General features: G+C 40.0%; 1 protein-coding gene across 1 annotated transcript in view; it reads left to right on the forward strand.

The window, feature by feature from the left end:
- LOC136851325 (retinoid-inducible serine carboxypeptidase-like) overlaps positions 1–20866 on the forward strand; it is a 95541-nt gene that overhangs the window by 71839 nt on the left and 2836 nt on the right. Inside the window, exons 2-9 of the mRNA XM_067125357.1 lie at positions 411–640; positions 1193–1333; positions 3982–4071; positions 4799–4909; positions 5388–5709; positions 8587–8760; positions 9071–9148; positions 19126–19283. Coding sequence (XP_066981458.1) covers positions 411–640; positions 1193–1333; positions 3982–4071; positions 4799–4909; positions 5388–5709; positions 8587–8760; positions 9071–9148; positions 19126–19283 — 1304 coding nt within the window. The remainder of the gene's footprint in view (positions 1–410; positions 641–1192; positions 1334–3981; positions 4072–4798; positions 4910–5387; positions 5710–8586; positions 8761–9070; positions 9149–19125; positions 19284–20866) is intronic.

Consider the following 20866-nt stretch of genomic DNA (forward strand, 5'->3'; position numbering starts at 1 on the left):
ATATATATATATATATATATATATATATATATATATATATATATATATATATATATATAATACTACCTGTTTATTTTAAACTAGTGAACTGAAGCTACGAAAAGTTTCCACTGAAAGCGCTGTTGCCAATGAAAGACTAGTTTTTGGTTATTTATAATGACTCATGAAATTGACATGTAAGAATAAGTTATTACTGAGAGAGAGAGAGAGAGAGAGAGAGAGAGAGAGAGAGAGAGAGAGAGAGAGAGAGAGCACAGCACACTGTTATCAATTCATTTGCATGAAGCAAATGAATGTACTATATTAGGTCAGTGGTCGGGGTGCGTTTTATTTACCCAGCAATCATGCCATAAATCCATTCGGCGTAGTGTGTATTAATCTTGTCTCGTCTTCCGTATCGTCTGTTCCAGCGGCGCCCCGTCGAATCAAAACGGGCAAAGAGACCTGGAGTTACGTTACCGTGAGAGATGGCGCCTACATGTTTTTCTGGCTGTACTACACGACGGCGGATGTTGATTACAAGACCCGTCCCCTTGTCCTCTGGCTGCAGGGCGGACCAGGGGCGTCCTCGACGGGCATCGGGAACTTCCTCGAAATAGGTCCTCAGGATGAGGCCATGAAGAATAGGACAAACGCTTGGGCAAGTTCCTCTCTTTTCTTTATCTTCTTATTCATCATATCGTACATTGCACGCTGCCAAACTTCCATACGTTTTGCTCGTTGAATTTAGTGGCAAGTTTCTTATTTATATACTGAACAGGTACTTTCTGCCACATTTACATATTTTGATAAAGGTTAATTTCAATGAATATTTCTTTTTCTTTGTTAGGATGCAACGTAATCACATTAAACATTTATATGAATTGGTAAATTAGTTCTGTTTCACACCATATGTACAGACACTTAATTGGTTGATGTATAATTATAAATTATTGTAGCACAGTTTCAAAGCGTAAAGCTTCCTTCTATTAAACTTAGAAAAAAATTTCAAGTGCTTGATACTTTCAATTGGCAATCTGAAACATTAATTTTTACATCTTCATTCTTGCTTCAAATATCGTCAAACATTAATTCTTACTTCTTTTGTATATCATATCATCAAACAGTAACTTTCAGTTATTTCATTTTACCACTGACGCCAGTTTAGAAAAGCTAAATAAAGCAATAATAATGAAATCCTTTGTCATCTCAGACGGAGCAGGTGAATGTGCTCTTCGTAGACAACCCCGTAGGCACCGGGTTCAGTTACGTGAACAACACGGCCCTCTTGGCCCGGAACAATTCGGCCATCGCCGATGACCTGGTGTCCTTCATGAAGGGATTTCTCAAAAAGGTGAGTTCTTCAGGTATCCGAAGGTAGAATAAAAATACAGAATTTGGGCCAAAGGCCAATCGCTGGGACCTACGAGGTCATTCAGCGCTGAAATGGAAATTTACAGTAAAAAGTCAAAAGGTTTACAAGGAGTAACAGGAAGAAAACATCGCAGCTGCACTATGAAACAATCGTTAGGAGAGGGTGAAAATACAGATGGAAGCGAATATGAACGGAGGTACAGTAAAAGGAGTATAAGGTGTTGCAGCTATGGGCCGAAGGGACGCTACAAAGACCCTTCAGTAATGCCTACAGAATAGAATATAAAACTTAGGCCAAAGGCCAAACTCTGGAGCCTATGAGGTCATTCAGCACTGAAACGGAAATTGACAGAAAAAAGATTAGAAAGTTGTATCAGGAGGAAAACCTCGCAGTTGGACTATGGATCATTTGTTAGAAGAGGGTGGAAAGTAAGATGAAAGAGAAAGAAAGAGAATATAAACGGAAGTAGAGTAAAAGGTATGAAAGGGGTTGCAGCTAGGGGCCGAAGGGACGCTGCAAAGAAACTTAACGAATACCTACAGTGCACCGCATGAGGTGCACTGACGGCACTACACCCCATCTACGGGAGTATGTATGTATGTATGCAATTCTCTATGCATGGAAAGGTATGGATCACCTACTTGTTTGGATGTATGCATTCATTCATCTGCGAAAATTATGAACATAAAAAAAAAAGTGAAGAACTTAATCGACTTTCATCCTGGTTTTTCATTCAACCATTTATTGCATACCGGTGAGGGTAAGTGATCATGCTTTTAAAGCATTCTGAATTAAATTTCCATTTTGAGTATTTACTTTGACGTAAAAAGGAATCGTTGGCAAATAGAAAGTCGATATGTTTCGTTTTTACAGTTATTTCAGTGAGGTATTCAAAATTAGTTTTATTTTGTGGTTGCCTCATGAACGGATTTTTAATCTCCTCATTGCTGCAGATTATTTATCTTTATATTATTGCAGTTATGTTATCAGATATGTATAAAAATCATCACGTCTTTTTATGATCATCATTGATGGTATTGACTCTGGTAAAGTAGATGAAACCAATTCGCCCACAGTGCACATTTATTATCATTATTATTTTCATATTTTCCGTTTGATCAACCTATATACATGAACATCGTTATCATCATTACACTGGTTGATTCGAGACCGATATTCCATTTAGCTTTGTAAACACTAAATGAGAATATTATCACTGTTATCAACACTGACATCAGTCTACAGCTTAGTGCGTCTACTCCAGTCCGAAAATAAGTAGCAGAATGTTTACCATTATTATTTTTCCGAAGACGATCGTCCACTGTAATTCGTACATAACAATCTTCGTATGATTAGCTTTTGTTATTTTGATGTCACTAGAAGTGTTCGTAATCTCCTTCATATCTATACCAGTACTAGAAAATTTACTGTTGTTGTTTTCATTGATATTCTTATATATAATCAGATAATTTTATCTCGGTTCCAACCCTAAACGTAAAATGTTGATCATAATCATTGTTACCATAAAGTTAATTAAACTAGGTGACTTAATCTCGTCTGCATATATTAATTCTAATAAAAAAGTTTTTTATTATAATGTCATATAATTAAACGTAGTCCCTACATACCCAAATATACAGTAGAACGACTAACGCGAAAAGCCTTAAGGAATCTCTCTCTCTCTCTCTCTCTGTATTCTTGAACTTGAGTATATTTGTTATGATAATTACTTATAGAGATTCCCTTTCCCTAAATACGTCACAACGCAGGTGATCACGAGACTGCTGCCCACCTGTTCAACCTTGAAAGCGTGTCATGGGGTTTTTCTTGTAATACCTGCGTCATTGAGAGAGCCATTAAGTTTAGGCGAAACTGATGGTGTAAGGATGTAACAGCAAAAAATGGTACAGAGAAAATTATGGCGAATATAAAGTCGAGAAGAGTGAAGGCTGTGATTCCAACAGTGTGGGAATATGAAATGTCAAGTTCTTTACTTGCAGACTGTGTTACACATAGAAAATAAATATGTGGAGAAATTTAGTGATTCATATAATGTGTTCTTTATTTTTTTGTATTAACAGCATTTATTTACTCTGTTTTTATGCAAAAATAAGAGTGTTTTTATGCAAAAATAAGAGAAAATCTGACGCAAAACTTTACTGTTGATGAAAATCTAGATTGGACAGCTAAAGAAACATGATTAAAAAGCCTCTTAAAACGAAGAATCTCTTTTTTTCCTCATGAGTCATTGTACCAGAGCCTAGAGGTGAATGCGATGTAAGGTTTAATCACTGAAATTGGAAATTTTAGGTCCCAAGAGTCACTTTCTGATGAAATGCCTATCATTTCCTTTCAGATTTCAGTTTCTTATTAAACCTAGCTCAGTTTCCTTTGAAGCTCAAAGATCCAGTTTCCGGTTAAACGTCATTCAGCTATATTTCAAATCTTCCCTTCGAGTTCAGTTTCTGCTTAAACCTGACTTTGTGTTCTGCCAGACTGCAGATAGTTTCTGATTAAATTTCTCTTTATTATCAAGGGTTCAGTTCCTGATAAAAGTTGCCTTATTTTTTTTCAGACCACAGAACCCGTATTCGCTTCCTGATTTAACCTCAATTCGACTTTTTCAGGTTCCAGAATTCGAAAATGTCCCCCTCTATATATTTGCTGAATCTTATGGGGGGAAAATGGCAGTTCAGTTTGCACAGAGTCTGAAGAAGGTAAGAAAATTTTGCTGCTGTCTTTCGTCAAGAGAGATTGATGATAAGAAATGCTACTAAATTGCAGATTAATTTTCATGTGTCTGTGACATACTTGAGGATATACAGTACCACCTTTTCGTTCTGGCCCTTTCTGTGGGACCATCAAAACAAGAGCATTGATCTAATTTGCGATCAAAAGATTCTTAAAATTTTGCCCTAATCACGATAAAAAAATTATACTGATTACGCATCATTAGATTGCTCGTCATTGTTGCACTGACGCCTCTTTTGGTATGGCAGTAGGTTTAGCACTATTAACTGATACTGTATTTTCACCATTTAATTTGTGGTACTCCAGATCCTTTTGTGAGAACTATGCAAAGTTTATGATCCAGTACATTTGTTGTAACTACATGTAGCTTATGATGAGAGCAACAGCTGTCATATATACATCTGGTTCTATGTTCAATTTAAAAGAATTTAAGATAATTAGAAATGCAAGACGGGTCATTAGTGTAGTAGATTAAATTATGGTAAATATAAGGTGTCGTAAATACTCCAAGCTTTGGTAAATACCAGGCGTATCAATGGATGAAAAGTTTTTGATAAATACGTGACCTTTTATAACTATTAAACTTATGATAAATACAAGATTTGCAGTAGACAGAGATCTCGTCTCTGTTTCTTGTGCTTTTTACATAGCATTACTCTTGTTTAATATTTTATTGAATTTTGTATCCAACAGGCAGTAGAGGCCAAAAAGATTACTTGTCAGTTGGCTGGAGTGGCTCTTGGGGACTCTTGGATATCACCTGTTGATGCAGTTGATTCATGGGGACCTTTTCTGTACGCCACAGTAAGTGCCTCGAAAGAATTTGAAAGAGTAAATTAACAGTTTTGTGGATACTGTCTTTAGAGCGTGGCCTTTGGTATTGTTTATTTTGTCTAAAAATCTTACCGAAAAGGTGAGATGTCCTTCATTTTACTCAGAATGACATTATTAGATAGTTTAACGACGTAGTAATGATGTATTTTATCAAAGAATAAAGTGTGATTTGGGGACTGCATATATAAGAGGTTTCTGGTTCCAGTCTTTTTCATGGTTTTGGTAAATAACAATTTTTGTTTGATGCTAAACTTTGACAGTGGAGGCACATTACAAATATCCAAGGCCAGCTCTCAACATAAGAAGAAAAAGATTCATGGGGACTTGCTATGGCTGGCTGTCTTAGTTTTTGCTTCAGTTTTATTTACAAGCCTTAGCGTAAATATGCTATTTTGGTATAATGTTATCATTGGTCAAATATTTAAAACTCTGGTATATATTTCTTCAGTCTTTGCTGACTTGCCATCTGTCAGCCATTGCAGCCAAGTCCAAAGCTGTGTCTGATGCTGTCACAGCAGGAAAGATGGAAAACGCAACTATGTTGTGGTCAGAGACTGAGGAGCTAATAGAGAGGTTGACCAATGGCGTTAACTTCTACAATATTTTAAGTCCACCTGAAAATTCCTCCTTCTCAAGCCACGAAGTCAGCAGCCTGCCAACTAGTACAGTAGAAGAACAGCCCAATCACATTTTGGGTGCATTTGGGCCTTTCCCAACAACCCCAGAGCCTATGCCAATTCCTCATCATAAATTTTCCTCTCCTCATATAGGTGAGATACTTGATTACATATTTTATATGTGAGATACTTGATTACATATTTAAGTCATTATTTTTAATGTCATTTTTATATTAAAAGATATACATTCTATTTTTATGTTTTCATTGATGTTTGATTTGATGTGACTCTCATTCCTTTTTTTTGTTATTAGTGTTTATTGTTTTGATGATGTTAAGTATAACAGTTTTAACATAATAGCAAGTGTAACAGTTTAACAATAGCTGTTATTTATTCACTTGTTAACCCATTTCCATTTGGTGCACTTCCTTGTCATCACACTGCCAACTGCAAATTGGGAAAAAGTAAACATGTCTTGATTCTAACCAGGAGGTACACTATCATCAATCACATACCACTCTATACATCCATCTGTGTGGGCTTTATTCTGTCAAATTCTCATGAAACTTTTGTGGTCTTAGGATTTATGCAGTTTTGGTTGTCACTGATTTTTTAAAAAACCTTTGCCATATTTACAGGAACTCTGAGAGCAGTGCCACATTAGCAAGGTATGTTTTTATTTTTCAACAGAAGGGAATAAATTCCAAGGTATTGTAAGTGTTTGTGTTCTCTTGAAAGTTGTACAAGTTGAGTTTTGCTTTTATCACAAGTCATACAAAAGTACAGGAAATAATATAATGCTAAAATTTTTAGCATTTTCTTTTGAATGACTTTGTATATGATAATTTTCTAATGCAATAATTTCAAGATTTTGATGATTTATCATAAATGATAAAAATGGAGTCATTTTAGCTCTGAAGGACTGAAGTCAGTTGTATAAATCCTATGTAGAACATTGGAAGTCTACAGATCAAGCCATTAAAAAGATCAAGAAATACAAAAACAGTGTGACACAACTGGCATGTGTAGAAATGGTACAAAATTTCTCACCAGGAAGACACAAAAGCTTGAGTGGGGGTATAAACCTGTCAAGCATAGATTTCATAATTCATCTAAGAAGTATTTGAGGCATTAGCTCTGTAACTTTGGTCTAATGTGATTTGTATCTTTAGAGAAGGTGGTCAAGTTTGTACTTGAGTTCTGTTAGATATGTGAATCACACTTCATAATGTAAACTGTACTACAGCACATTGCCTTAAGATGTAGGGTCATCGTTTGGCGATTATTAGTGGAATAGTTTAGAATATAGAATTTATGCCCAAGGCCAAGTGCTGGGACATACAGCTGCATCCACACGATCGAGCTTTGTTCAACGAACTTTGTCTGATGTAACGTCAGAAGTGGAGAAACAGCGGGCAAAGTCTGACTTTGCCCGCTTCTGACGTCACACTGGACAAAGTTCGTCGAACAAAGCTCGATTGTGTGGATGCAGCCTTAGAGGTCATTCAGTGCTGAAAGGGAAATTGACAATAAGAAGGTCTGAAAGGTGTAACAGTAGGAAAACCTCGCAGTTCCACTATAAAACAATTGTTAGAGGGGGTGGAAAGTTATGAACCGAGAGACAATAAAAGGAATGAAAGAAGTTGCAGCTAAGGGCCAAAGGACACAACAAAAGACCTTGAGTAATGCCTACAGTACACCACCTGAGGTGCATTGAAGGCACTACCCCCCTAAAGGGAAATGTCATGATGAACAACTGGATCGATCTCACATCACACACACTGGTCAATTGGTAGGTGATAACTAGTGCTTTAACAAAAAAAAAAAAAAAATAGGAAAAAAAAGATGCTGAAGTGTTTAGGTCTCTGCTCCTTCATCAACTTCAACAAAGAATTGTACTTAGGAATTTCTATTTATAAATGAAGTAGGCATAAGTTTATTCAGAAACTTTGTAGGATACTTTTATCTTTAATGATTATGTAACACATGAATATCTGCACTTTTTAACTGTACTGTCATGCAGACTTTTCTACTGAATCACAGTAATTTGAACTGAAATTTGTTGTCATTAACAATCACAGAAAAAATGTATGGTGTTGTGCTGTTCTTTGATTCATGCATCACAAGTAACAGTAGAATCCGTGGTGGTGTGCATGTTACTGGGGTTTGTGTACCCCATCAACAAAGGTGCTACTTGAATTATGTTATACTGTACGTAGAGTTCTGTGTAGTTAGTATTTTACTGAGACTGTTCTGTAGGAAAGTCACAACTCTGATACATTGAAATTTGTGTATAAAAAATTACAGTATATATTTTTTTTGTTAATGCTGATATTATTTAACAACTACAGCATAATTATTTAGTAACTGTACAAGAATGAAACTTATGGAAATCAACAAGTCATTAGATCATGGAATGAATTTTGCACAATGATGCTAATTATTATTTTGACCCTCCTGAGACTAGTAGGGTTCATCCAAACAATTTATTCTAGAATAAGAAATAATAATTGTAAGGAAGTAAAGGCTGAAGAATAGCAACTGTACAGAATTATGTCAACAGTATATTTTTAAGAAAGTTTTGATACTCTAATCTTTACCATTTTTATTTTAATGTTGCTGCTGCTTGCTTCTAGTTATAACAGCAAAGGAAGAGATTTGGTAAAGGAATTTTAAGATAAGCATCTTGAGTACAATTTTAGTATAACAATAGGTAAAACAGTAAAAATAGTTGTATCTGTTGAGAGTTTTAGAGTCAATTTAGTATAGTGTAGGAACTATAAATTTATTGGAAAAATTTTGTGTGAAAGAGCCGTCTTAAAATAAAACGTGGGTAAACTGCAGCACAGGACTGAAGTTTGCATATCATAACCACCCGTAGATGACGTGTACTATATGAAAAATATTCATTCCCTGATTTTACAGGCATTAGGTATACAGTACTGTACACAGAGATTTTTGTGATTGAATGATTGCTAGAATTGTTATTTCTTGAATGACTATTGACATAATTAATCTTTCATTTAACAGAACACCTTTATGAACGTCATGTGGGCAGACTGTCTGCTATCCTTGACAAGCTGATGAATGGTCCAGTTAAGGATAAACTAAAGATCATTCCCAAGAATGTAACATGGGGTGGCCAGAGTGCCAGCGTTTTTGAGGCTTTGTCAGCTGACTTCATGGCTACTGCTGTGCAAAATGGTAAGTTCCTTCTTACAACTGGTATGTGGAATCACTGAGTCTACAAATCTGGGACATAATTGTTTTAGCTTTTTTACTTCATTTTTTTTTCTAAATACAGTGGAACACTTTGTGCACTTGCCTGTAGATGAGTATCAACAGGAATTCTAGGATGTAATGTACAGTACCATGAATGAATTCCCAGGTGATTGTCAGTATTCATGTGAACAGAATGTACTTGTTATATATACTTGAAATGTTGATAAAAACACTGTTCATTCACATAGCAATCTATCTGCTGCAACAGCTAATAAGAATTTAAATATTACAGTTGAATCTCTTCTCAACAACACAGCAGTAAAGATTGTGGTTTATAATGGTCAGCTTGATCTTATTGTCGATACACCAGGTAAGTGCATAGGATAGCATGTGATATAATTTTTCATTGCTCTATTGAAATACATAATGTATTGAAGATGTTTTTGATGTTCTGTACATGGTACATGTAGTTGATTTTGATTATTGAAGCATTGTTCTCATTACCATTATCTACCAGTCATGTAGTTGATTTTGATTATTGAAGCATTGTTCTCATTACCATTATCTACCAGTCATTGGATAATATCAGTTCATTAACGTAAACATCTGTGATGGGCTAAATGCTCTTCTGTGATACCTTGAGAAATTTATTTTTGGTAGTCAGTGGAAAGAGAGTTCCCCAAGGTTGTTGACAAAAATTGAGGTGGTATTATATGAAATAAATAGTGAATAAGACTGGGGGAATAAAAATTTTGAAAAAGATTTGAGTTCTGCTGAAAGAAGAATACTGTACAAGGTTAGTTTCATGGAGGTGACAAAATACATTTTTGTGTGCTGAGGAAAGCAGCTGCTTTTATAACTGATTTTTACGCTAAGACAGACATAAAAGCACTTGAATGCTGTACCAGCCTTAGATTATTTTATTAATAATACTGTAATTGGAAATCATATAGTCTAAGGTAGGGCATATTTTCTAGATTTGCCCACTTGTTATTTATTACCTTGTGGGTGATTTATAATTAGCTATATGAAACAGCATTTTGAAATTTAAAAGAAAAGGATTATTGCAATTTACTATACTGTAATTATTTAATTTATATATTTTGTATGCCGCTGTCAAGGTTATCGGCACTTCAGGTGCCGTAACTTGATGTTTGGCGGCGTAACTTGATGTCACATCAAGTTACAGCGCCTTAAGCACTGTTAACTTGATGCCTATTCTTTCCGTTAGCACAGTAACTTGCAACATCAAGTTACAGCACTGAAAAAGTGCCGTAAGATCTAATCTGCCGTAAGTCGGTGACTCACTTGACAGTGTCTCTGAAACACCCATTTGCAAATAAAAACTCAAACATTTATGTTACCCATCCACATATTGGATATCCCATATTTCTCTCATATATTACTTCCTGGGATGTTAAACTATTTAGGGACTATTTAAAAAGTAATGTTACAGAGCTTTGCATTTTGGGAAATTCATAAATTGTCATATGTAGGAAAAGTGCCTGTATATTCTATCGATGGTGAACAAAGCTTAAGTGGATAGGAATACAGTATTGTACTGTACTTGAAAAATTGTTGGTAAGGAATATTCATCATTGTCATCGGTCTTTTTACTTTGTGATTTCCCAAATTACTTTTGGTTGTTCTGTTTACATAACCCTCCTCTGAATCTAGTATATTTACTTTGCTATACAGTATAATATTACTATATAATACTGTATGTCCTAATCTGTTTGAGGAGTTTGGTAATGTGGTTAAACTATTTTTTAATAATAATAATAATAGGTCTTATTGAAAAGGTTGGCTGTATTTTGCAAATTTATCTTATTCAGGACCTTTTCTATTTTCCTTATAATTTGCTTTTCAGGCTCAGCGATGTTGGTCAGCAACTGGCTAATGTTTGTATCGGAAAAGGACAATTTTGGGATGCAGGAAGTGTTTTTATTGAAATATTCATTAAAAAAATCCACAGATTTCTTTGTGGTCTCGTTCGGTGATCTAGATTCTTTTTCTATTTTGGGTTGTGGTACTGTCAACTTGTTTCGCCCAGCTCGATGTTCATCCTCTGGATGTGGTTGAGAAGGATCCGGAGAAACTGATTGGCTGCCTAGGGTGGGTCGTCTCGGGCAGAGCCTTCTCTCCAGTGTTGTTGTTCAGGGCTCGTCTTGCGTGCGAGTTGCATTGTAGTGCTGGGGATGAATGGAAGAATTTTGATCCTCAGATACAGAATTTTGATTCGCTCGCTTGCTGGGGGGGTCGCTCGGTACAGGTCTCCTGGTGGCCATGGGGAGGAGAAAGGTTTCCTGCGTAATGCTGAGGGTTGGTTCCTCCTTCCCAATGTGCAATGCTTCCAGGAGGCGCAGGCAGCAGTGGTCCATAGTTCGGTCAGTTATTTCTGTGTTCAGGATTATATCTTTTCTTGTAATTCTCTGGTTATGGGCAGTCCTGGCATGGTTAAAGATGGCTCCCTCTTGGGCATGGCAGGAAATCCACTAAGAGAAACTCATGGTGGTCTTACTGATGTATGAGCCAAGGCATCCTTGGTTTTCTTCAAGGGGTCCTGCTGAGGGGCGGCTGGATTGTTATGCATCACCAGGTTGCTCATCTTTTTGCTTTTGCAGTAAATGACCATGAATATTCATATTGGGTTCAGTGGGGCAGGCATTATCCTCGATGATGTTTCCAAGAGCATGTTCATCTTCCTTATATTTTTGATGGAATTGTCCTTTATAGAAGAGCTCTATGCATTCAGGGACATTGGGGCGAGGTTCCTGCCGGTATTACTCTATCGATGTTCGTCTTTGGATAGACTTCTTCTATATTCCAGTTTGATGTTCGTTATCGATGAGGGTCACGGTACTGCTCTGATTTTCTTCGTGTGCATTCCAGGAGGAGCAGTGAGAGGGTCTTCTCCTAACGTAGGGCGCTTGGGATGGTGGAGCGCTGAGTGTTGGAGCACTCTCGCCGCCCATTCATATGCATGCCTAGGTTCGTTGGCTTGCAGGGACCTTCTTCAGAGAGAAAGACTTCCTCTGCTCCACAAGTGACGTGGAAAAGAAGGGGGACAGTGTAGTCTTGGCTGCGTCTGATGGTGAAACTGAGGAGCCTATGGTTGTGGAGCATGTCTGTGTCTCTATTTCCTTCATGACTGGAGCGCTGACGAAGGTATCGCCGATGTAGCACACGCACATCCTTACGCTGGTCGACAACCAAGACCCTTTGCTCCACATGCCTATACAGAAATTGGCTAAGAGGACTCGAGGAGAACCCATCGCCACCCCGTCGATCTGGGTGTATATTTGGCCACGATGGTTGGAGAAAGGGGCCTTTGGTGCATATTTCCAGGGGCGAGGGCATGCTCCAGGGATGTTCAGGGATTGGGTGGTGGGGTCCCTATATACACGGGTCAAAATCATTTGGATGGTCTCATCGGCAGTGATTGAGAAGTGAGACTCCACATCCATCGAGCAATACATCTCTCCAGGGGCGGCGCCGCTCTAGGCCTCAGGAACTCTGCTGACGACTTCAGGCTGTGGCTCCTGGGGACATAAGGCGTAGGATGACATTGTTTTAGCCAACTGGTATGTCAGGGCAGGAATCTGACTGATGATGGGGCGTAGGGGGTTACCTCACTTGTGCGTTTTGACATTCCCTTAGATGTGCCCCAGGTCATAGTCTCCCGTGATTGGTGGTAGGTGACGGACGTTATGAGGCGGCATTGACCGTCTCTGTGATCATGTTCGCCTCCCGCCTGATCTCGTCAACAGGGTTCTTAGTAATTTTTCAAAATTTGGTGCTGTCTGCCAGGATTTCATCCAACTTCTGATGGGAGTCCTCGGTGTTTATGAGGACAAAAGCGGCATTCTTTTCGGCCCTACGAATGGTGATGTCCTCCCGCTCCCTCAACTGCTTAGCCACCTCCCTTAGGTGCTGGTCGATGATGTTACTCTATGTTGTTGCCCCGGTCGATGAGGGCCTCAGCCAACAGGGGGGTTGAAGGGCGTAAATTGTTTGGAAGTTGCCAAGGTCCTCTTGCTTGTGGATAGTATCCATGGGATATTCAAACAAGGCACTTGTCCAGGGGCCTCGGCAGGGTGATATAGTGGCAATTAAGGCCCATCTTCAGGATTTCATCTTCTTCGGGAGACTATGACCTGGGGTACATCTATGGAAATGCCAAAACGCACAAGTGAGGTAACCCCCTGCTCCCCATCATCAGTCAGATTCCTGACCCAACGTACCAGTTGGCTAAGAGGCTCAATGCCATCCTAACCCCTTACATCCCAGACAGCCACAGCCTGAAGTCATCAGCAGAGTTCCTGGAGGCCCTAAGAGCAACAGCCCTGAGAGGATGTATTGCTTCGATGGATGGGGAGTCCCTCTTCACCAACTTCCCTGTCAATGAGACCATCCAGATGATCTTGGACCATGTGTGTAGGGACCCCAACACCCCATCCCTGAACTTCCCTGAGCATGCCCTCCGCACCCTGCTGGAAATATGCACCAAAAAGGCCCCTTTCTCCAACCACCATGGCCACATGTACACCCACTTTGACGGGGTGGCGATGGGTTCATCCCCTGGAGTCCTCTTCAACAATTTCTGTAATGGCACTGTGGAGCAAAGGGTCTTCGAAGACATCGACCAGCCAAGGATGTATGTGTGCTACATCGACGATACCTTCGTCAGTGCCAATTCGCAAGAGGAAATCGAGAACCTGAGGTGTGCTTTCCACAACCACAACTGCCTCAGTTTCACCATCAAGTGTAGCCAAGACCGGTGCCTCCCCTTCCTTGACGTCCTTGTGGAGCAGAGGGAGGCCTCTTTCCCTACAAAGGCCCACACAAAGTCGATGAACTTGGGCATGTGTATGTACGGAACGAGAGAGTGCCCTGAGACGTATAAGCGCTCCAACATCAGTATAAGCGCTCCAACATCAGCACCTATGTCAGGAGGGCCCTCTCGCACTGCTCCCCCTGGAATGACACACACGAAGAAATGGAATGGGTAGCCCTGGACATCCAAACCGGAATATAGAAGAGTCTATCAAGACAAACATTGATAAATGGTACCGGCAGGAACCTCGCCCCAATGTTCCTGAACGCACAGAGCTATTCTATAAAGGACAATTCTATAAAAACCGTAAAGAAGATGAACGTGCCCTCAGGAACATCATTGAAGATAATGTCTGCCCAGTGACCCCAATAAGAATACACTGTATTCATCTGGTCACCTACTACAAAAGCAAAAAGGCGAGCAGCCTGGTGATGCGTAACAATCCAGCTGCCCCTCAGCTGGACCCCATGAAGAAAACTAACGCAGTTTACCAGTACTCATGTCCCATCCGAGGATGCCTCGGCTCATACATCATTATGACCACCGTGAGTTTCTCCTAGTGGATTTCCTGCCATGCCCAACAAGGAGCCATCTTTAACTATGCCAGGACTGCTGATAACCAGAGAATTACAAGAAAAAACATAATCCCGAATATAGAAATAATTGACTGAACTACTGACCACTGCTGCCTGCGCCTCCTGGAAGCATTGCATACTGGGAAGGAGAAACCAACCCTCAACATTAAGCATGAAACCTTTCTCCTCCCCACAGCCACCAGGAGACTTGCACTGAGCGACCCCCATAGCAAGCGAGCGAATCAAAATTCTGCATCTGAGGATCAAAATTCTCCCATTCATCCCCAGCACTACAATGCTGCTCGCACGCAAGATGAGCCCCGAACATCAACGCGGGAGAGAAGGCTCCGCCCAAGACGATCCGCCTTGGGCAGCCAATCATAATTCAGCACCGATCAAGACCCCCCTATAAATACCGACTAAAGCACCTTGTTTCTCCAGATCCTTCTCAACCACGTCCAGAGGATGACCATCCAGCTGGTCGAAACATGTAGACGGAACCACAATCTGAAATAGAAAAAGAATCTAGACCACAAATGAGACCATAAAGAAATCTGATTTTTGAATGAATATTTCAATAAAAACACTTCCCACATCCCAAAATGGTCCTTTTCCAATATGAATATTGGTAAGTTGCTGACCAACATCGTTGAGCCTGAAAAGCGAATTACAGTACAGTATAAGGAAAATAAAAAAGATCCTGTACTGTATAAGATAAAAAATTGCAAAAAAACAGTCATCCTTTTCAATAAGACCATTTTGAGAGAGGGTCTACTTCCATCATATAATATTATTATAATAATAATAATAATAATAATAATAATAATAATAATAATAATAATATTTGAAGGGAGTAGACCCTCTTTTAAACAGGTCTTATTGAAAAGGATGGCTGTATTATGCGAATTTATCTTATATAGTGTCTTTTCTATTTTCCTTATGATTCGCTTTTCAGGCCCAGCGATGATAGTCAGCAACTGGCCAATATTCATGTTGGAAAAGGATAGTGCCGAATATGGGAAGTCTTTTCTTAAAATATCCAATCAGAAATCGTCTGCCTAGATTCAGGTTCTATTTTAGGTACTCCCCTCGACATGTTTCCTCGACCAGCTCGTTGGTCATCCTCTTCGACGTGGTTGCAGAAGGTGTGAAGAAACGAGGTGCTCGGGTTGGTATTTATAGGGGGTCTTGATCAGTGATGAATTATGATTGGCTGCCCGGGCATGTACCGGGCAGAGCCTATTTTCCCAATTCGATGTTCGTGGACTCCTTGCGTGGGCGAAGCGTTTCGTAGTGCTGGGGATGAATGGAAGAATTTCGCTGCTCGGATGTTGAATTCTGATTCGCGCGTCGCATGGGGGGATCGCCTCTTGTCTCCTGGCTGCCGGGGAGGAGAAAGGTTTCCTGCATAATGTTGAGGCTGGTTTCTCCTTCCCAATGTGCAATGCTTCAAAGGGTGCCCGAGGCGGTGGTCGGTAGTTCGGTCAATTATTTCGATGTTCGTGATTATGTTTTCTTGCTATTCTCTGGTTATGGACAGTCCTGGCATGATTAAAGATAGCCCCTCTTGGGGGTGGCAGGGAAATCCTCTTGGAGAAACGCATGGTGGTCGCCGATGTAAGAACCGAGGCATCCTCAGACGGGCATGAGTACCGTATACCATGCTGGTTTTTCTTCAAGGGGTCTTGCTGAGGGGGCTGGGTTATTACGCATAACCAGGCTGCCGTCTTTTGCTCGAGAATAATGTCACAGCCTGTTGACTCCAACAAAAATATACATCTGGTTATTTATTACTAGAGCAAAAAGACGAGCAGCCTGGTTATGCTGTAACAACCCAGCCCCTCAGCAGGACCCCTTGAAGAAAACCAACGTGGTATACCGGTACTCATGCCCTGTCCCAGGATGCCTCGGTTCCATCGGTATGACCACCATGCGTTTCTCCAAGAGGATTTTCTGCCATGCCCAAGAGGGGCTATCTTTAATTATGCCAGGACCATCCATAACCAGAGAATAGCAAGAAAAACATAACCACGAAACATCGAAATAATTGACCGAACCACCACCACTGCCGCCACGCTTCTTGGAAGCATTGCACACTGGGAAGGAGAAACCAACCTCAACATTATGCAGGAAACCTTTCTCCTCCCAGAGACATGCACCGAGCGATCCCCATAGCTAACGCCAAATCAGAATTCGGCATCCGAGGATCGAAATTCTTCCATTCATCCCCAGCACTACAACGCCGCTCGCACGCAAGATGAGTCACGAACATTGAATTGGGAAAATAGGCTCTGCCCGAGGGTACATGCCCCGGGCAGCCAATCATAATTCAGCACCGATCAAGACCCCCCTATAAATACCAACCCGAGCACCTCGTTTCTTCAGACCTTCTGCAACCACGTCCAGAGGATGACCAACAAGCTGGTCGAAACATGTCGACGGTACCTAAAATAGAACCTGAATCTAGATGAACAATTTCTGATTGGATATTTTAATAAAAGACTTCCCATATGGATATTTTAATAAAAGACTTCCCATATTCCGCAAACTATCCTTTTCCAACATGAATATCGGCCAGTTGCTGACTAACATCGCTGAGCCTGAATCAGCGATGACTGAAAAGCAAATCATAAGGAAGATAGAAAAGACACTATATAAGATAAATTCGCATAATACAGCCATCCTTTTCAATAATAATAATACAGTAGTAGTAGTAGTAGTAGTAGTAGTAGTAGTAATAATAATAATAATAATAATAATAATAATAATAATAATAATAATAATAATAATAATAATAATAATATTTCACTGAAAAAAATTGCAGTTTGTATGCCATTGTACATTTACTGCCCCTTCTCAACTTGGCATATGCTTCTTTGTTTTACAGGTAAATCATGAAGCAGCTGGCCAAAGTTCATTTAATGTCCCAACATTTTGGTAGTCCATGCTACCATTGACAAAGAGTGAATGGCACCAGTGTATATACATGGTATATTTATACCCAAAAATGGGTTTACAAAGAAGGCGGTCAATTTTTTATTGGATATCACAGCCAGGGAGCTCTCCTACTGGCTTTGAGTCTGGCTGAATGACAGAGTTGCTGATTTGTTAGCACCAAGGGGTTCTGCTGACTGGACTTGCTGCTTGAGGAGGGCAACTGTTGCACAATCTCAGAGGCACACCCCTTTGTTCTCCTGATGGTGGTGTGAAGGAAGAGGGTCTCCTGAGTAACATTGAGCATGGGTTTCTACCAAAGAAATGCGAGGACCTCCTTGTAGCTGAGGTGGCAGTGGTCTGTGTTATTGTCAAGGATAGTGGCATTTGTCATAGTCAGCTGGTGTTGGGGGCCAGTGCTGCATTCCCTCATGCAGTGTTGATACACAGCCCCTTCATGTAGGTGGACAGAGATCCCCTTGGAAAAGTGAGCCATGGTTAGATCGATGTAGGAATGGTAGCATACATTCTTGGGGGACAGTGTTTGGTAGAGTACTTCTCTCCTCTTCATGGGATCGCTGTTGAGGGTGAGGATATTCTGCAAGAGGAACTGGGCAGTCCTCTGATCCTTATAGTAGATTGTAAGGTCGACTGTTGCATTTACTTCAGTAAGGATACTACAAAAAGAATGAGACAGTCCTGAAAAACATCATTTGAGCTCATGTAACTCCTATTGCAGTAGATGCAACAGTCAACTTTACAATCTACTACAAGGATCGGAGGACTGCCTTGTACCTCATGAAGAATAGCCCCACTAACTGTAGCAATCCCATGAAGAGGAGAAGAGTAGACTAACAAATACTGCGCCCCAAGAATGGATGCCAGCTTTCCTACATCAGGATGACCATGACTTGCCTCTCCAAGAGGATCGCCATCCACCTACACGAAGGGAAGGTATACCAACACTGCATGAGGGAGCGTGGCAGTGCCCTACAATGCCCACAGATCATAGGAAACACCACAATCCTTGATAGGGACATAGACCACCACTGCTCCATTCTTTGGTGGAAACACACATTCATCATTCCCCAGATCATTCTCCTCCCAACCACTGTCAAGAGAACAACGAGGCACACCTGAGGTAATAAAATAGCCACCCTCCTCCTTGAGAGATGAGCCCACTGAGCAGAACCCCCTGCTGCCACAGCCAGACTCACAGCCAATAGGAGAGGGCCCCCCACCAAGGCATCCAATAAAAACTGATGCCCTTCATTGCAAACCCATTTTTGGGTATAAATTTATCATGTATGTACCCCTGGTGCCATTCTCTCTTTGTACACTGTAGTGTGGACTGTTGAAACATGGGTAATTAATAAACTTTGGTCAGCTGCTGTAAGATTTACCTGCTGACAAGAAGAAACTTATACTGCCAATCTTCTTCCAAAATAATAAAAATAATACTGTAATAGTATGAGTTTTGTCAACCCCTAAAGTTTTATGGTAAAACTTTACCAATTGTAAGCTTTATCAAGCACTGAATATAATTTGCAATACTGCACATGTACTGTATATTACTTGTGAGGCATCATGTCAACAGCACCAAAAATCACCTGTAGTATTCTTTAGGTCCTGTGCTGCACTGTTTTCTGTCTTTCACCTTTGCTTAATTCAATTTGGTCCCTTCCTATCTCAATGTCCTACTTCCATAACTTCCTTTAGTGATAATTTTCAACCCTGCACCAGCCCAGTAAGAGTAGAAATGTGGCTTAGGAATTTGGTTCAACTACTTCAATTTTAATCAATATGACTGCCTTATTAGTGAATGTGATTGACAATTGTTTAGATTAAGCAGGCCTCATGCCAGAATGAGTCTTTACCCAGTAGTGGCCCATGAGTATGGTAGGGTGTCAAGGGCATAAGATACCTGGCGTGGATCTCTGGACTATGCCCAAGCAAGAGAAAATAAAATTTAGAATTTTCCTAACAAGGAAATTTTTTTAGGTGTTGAAAAATGGGTTGAAAACCTAAAGTGGGCTGGAACTCCACAATGGCTAGAGTCCCCAAGGAAGCCAATAGAAGCTCCAGATGGTAGAACAGCAGCCTTCACAAAATCGTACAAGAACTTCAGTTTTTACTGGATCATGGATGCTGGTCACATGGTAATTTTCATTCATGCATGTTCATTTTTATATTCTATATGAAGAAATTTGTTACTGTGGATGCATACATTGTAATATTTTTTTCATATTATAAATGAACAAATTTGTTTTGTAGATGTGTACATTGCTGTTGTGGTTAATCTGCCTGTACTAAAGCATTTCATATGTGTTCTTGTTACATTGTTAGAAATTGCCCTAATTGTACTTAGTTGGATACTGATTACTTTCCTACTTTTGATTCTAAATACTGTATGATAAAACTGATCAACTTCAAACAAATTTTTAGTATTACAGCCACTGCCAGCAGTTTTGAGCTCACTTTTTAATTTTTTTATAAAAAATAAATGAAGGTGGAGTCAATCAAGTGGTTCAAGTATTTATATGAAATGTTTGCTTGCTTTTTTTTTTTATTCTACTGAAATGCTTTAGACATCAGGCCATAGTGTACTGCTAGCAAATATACTGTACAAGGTGGGGTGGGATACAGTGTACATGAGTATAAAGTGTTGTACAGAGAGAGAGAGAGAGAGAGAGAGAGAGAGAGAGAGAGAGAGAGAGAGAGAGAGAGAGAGAGAGAGAGAGAGATCAGATTATATATTAGTGTACTGCTACCAAATATACTGTACAAGGTGGGGTGGGATACAGTGTACATGAGTGCGGGCAGTCCCCGTTTAACAGCGGGATTGGTTAATGGTGTTTCGGTGTTACAGCGCTTGGCTAGAAACGTCATTAACTGGATTTCCAGCGATGACCTCCGGTTAATGGCACCGTTAAGTGGGGATTTTGGTGCTGATCTCCAGTTAACAGCGCCGTTAAGTGGGATTTCGGTGCTGATCTCCAGCTAACGGCATCGTTAAGTGGGGATTTCGGTGCTGATCTCCAGTTAACAGCACCGTTAAGTGGGGATTTCGGCACCAATCTCCGGTTAACTGCGCTGTTAGCATGGTTTTTTATGCTATTATTGCCAATTTTTGGTTAGCAGCACTCGGCTGGGGATGGAAACCCCGCCATTAACCGGGGATTATATATAGTGAGAGAGAGAGAGAGAGAGAGAGAGAGAGAGAGAGAGAGAGAGAGAGAGAGAGAGAGAGAGAGAGAGAGAGAGAGAGTGTCTGGTCTATAAACTAAGTCATTCACAGGAAAAATCATGATAGAGAATTATGAAGCACAGTAAATCTTTGTACTGTAGAGTGTTACAGAAGGAAAACTTACTTGAGATTCTGATATTCTTATATTTCTGAGATACTTTTAAAATAACATATATTCCTGAAGAATATTTAGCCAGAGTTTTGTTAGGCTGAAAGGAGTCAGCAAAGATTCCCATTTACCACATATCTGCAAGACTGTGATAGGCCCATGGGGGGGTTACTTCAAATGGTGGCCCAACATTTCCTTCCAATGAAAGGGAATATCAGATGCATGTGGCATATGTGCATGAGACAGGTTTTCAAGTGCTGAAAAAAAGAGGCTCAAAATTGAAAGGAACACCTACTGTAGTTCTGTTAAATAATAAGAATAGTAGTTGAGTATTGTATTGCCAGTACACAGTGAATTGTATAGTGGATGGATAGTATGAGATATGG

Source organism: Macrobrachium rosenbergii, chromosome 23 (genome assembly GCF_040412425.1).
Source record: "Macrobrachium rosenbergii isolate ZJJX-2024 chromosome 23, ASM4041242v1, whole genome shotgun sequence".
In the NCBI taxonomy this organism is placed as follows: Eukaryota; Metazoa; Arthropoda; class Malacostraca; order Decapoda; family Palaemonidae; genus Macrobrachium; species Macrobrachium rosenbergii.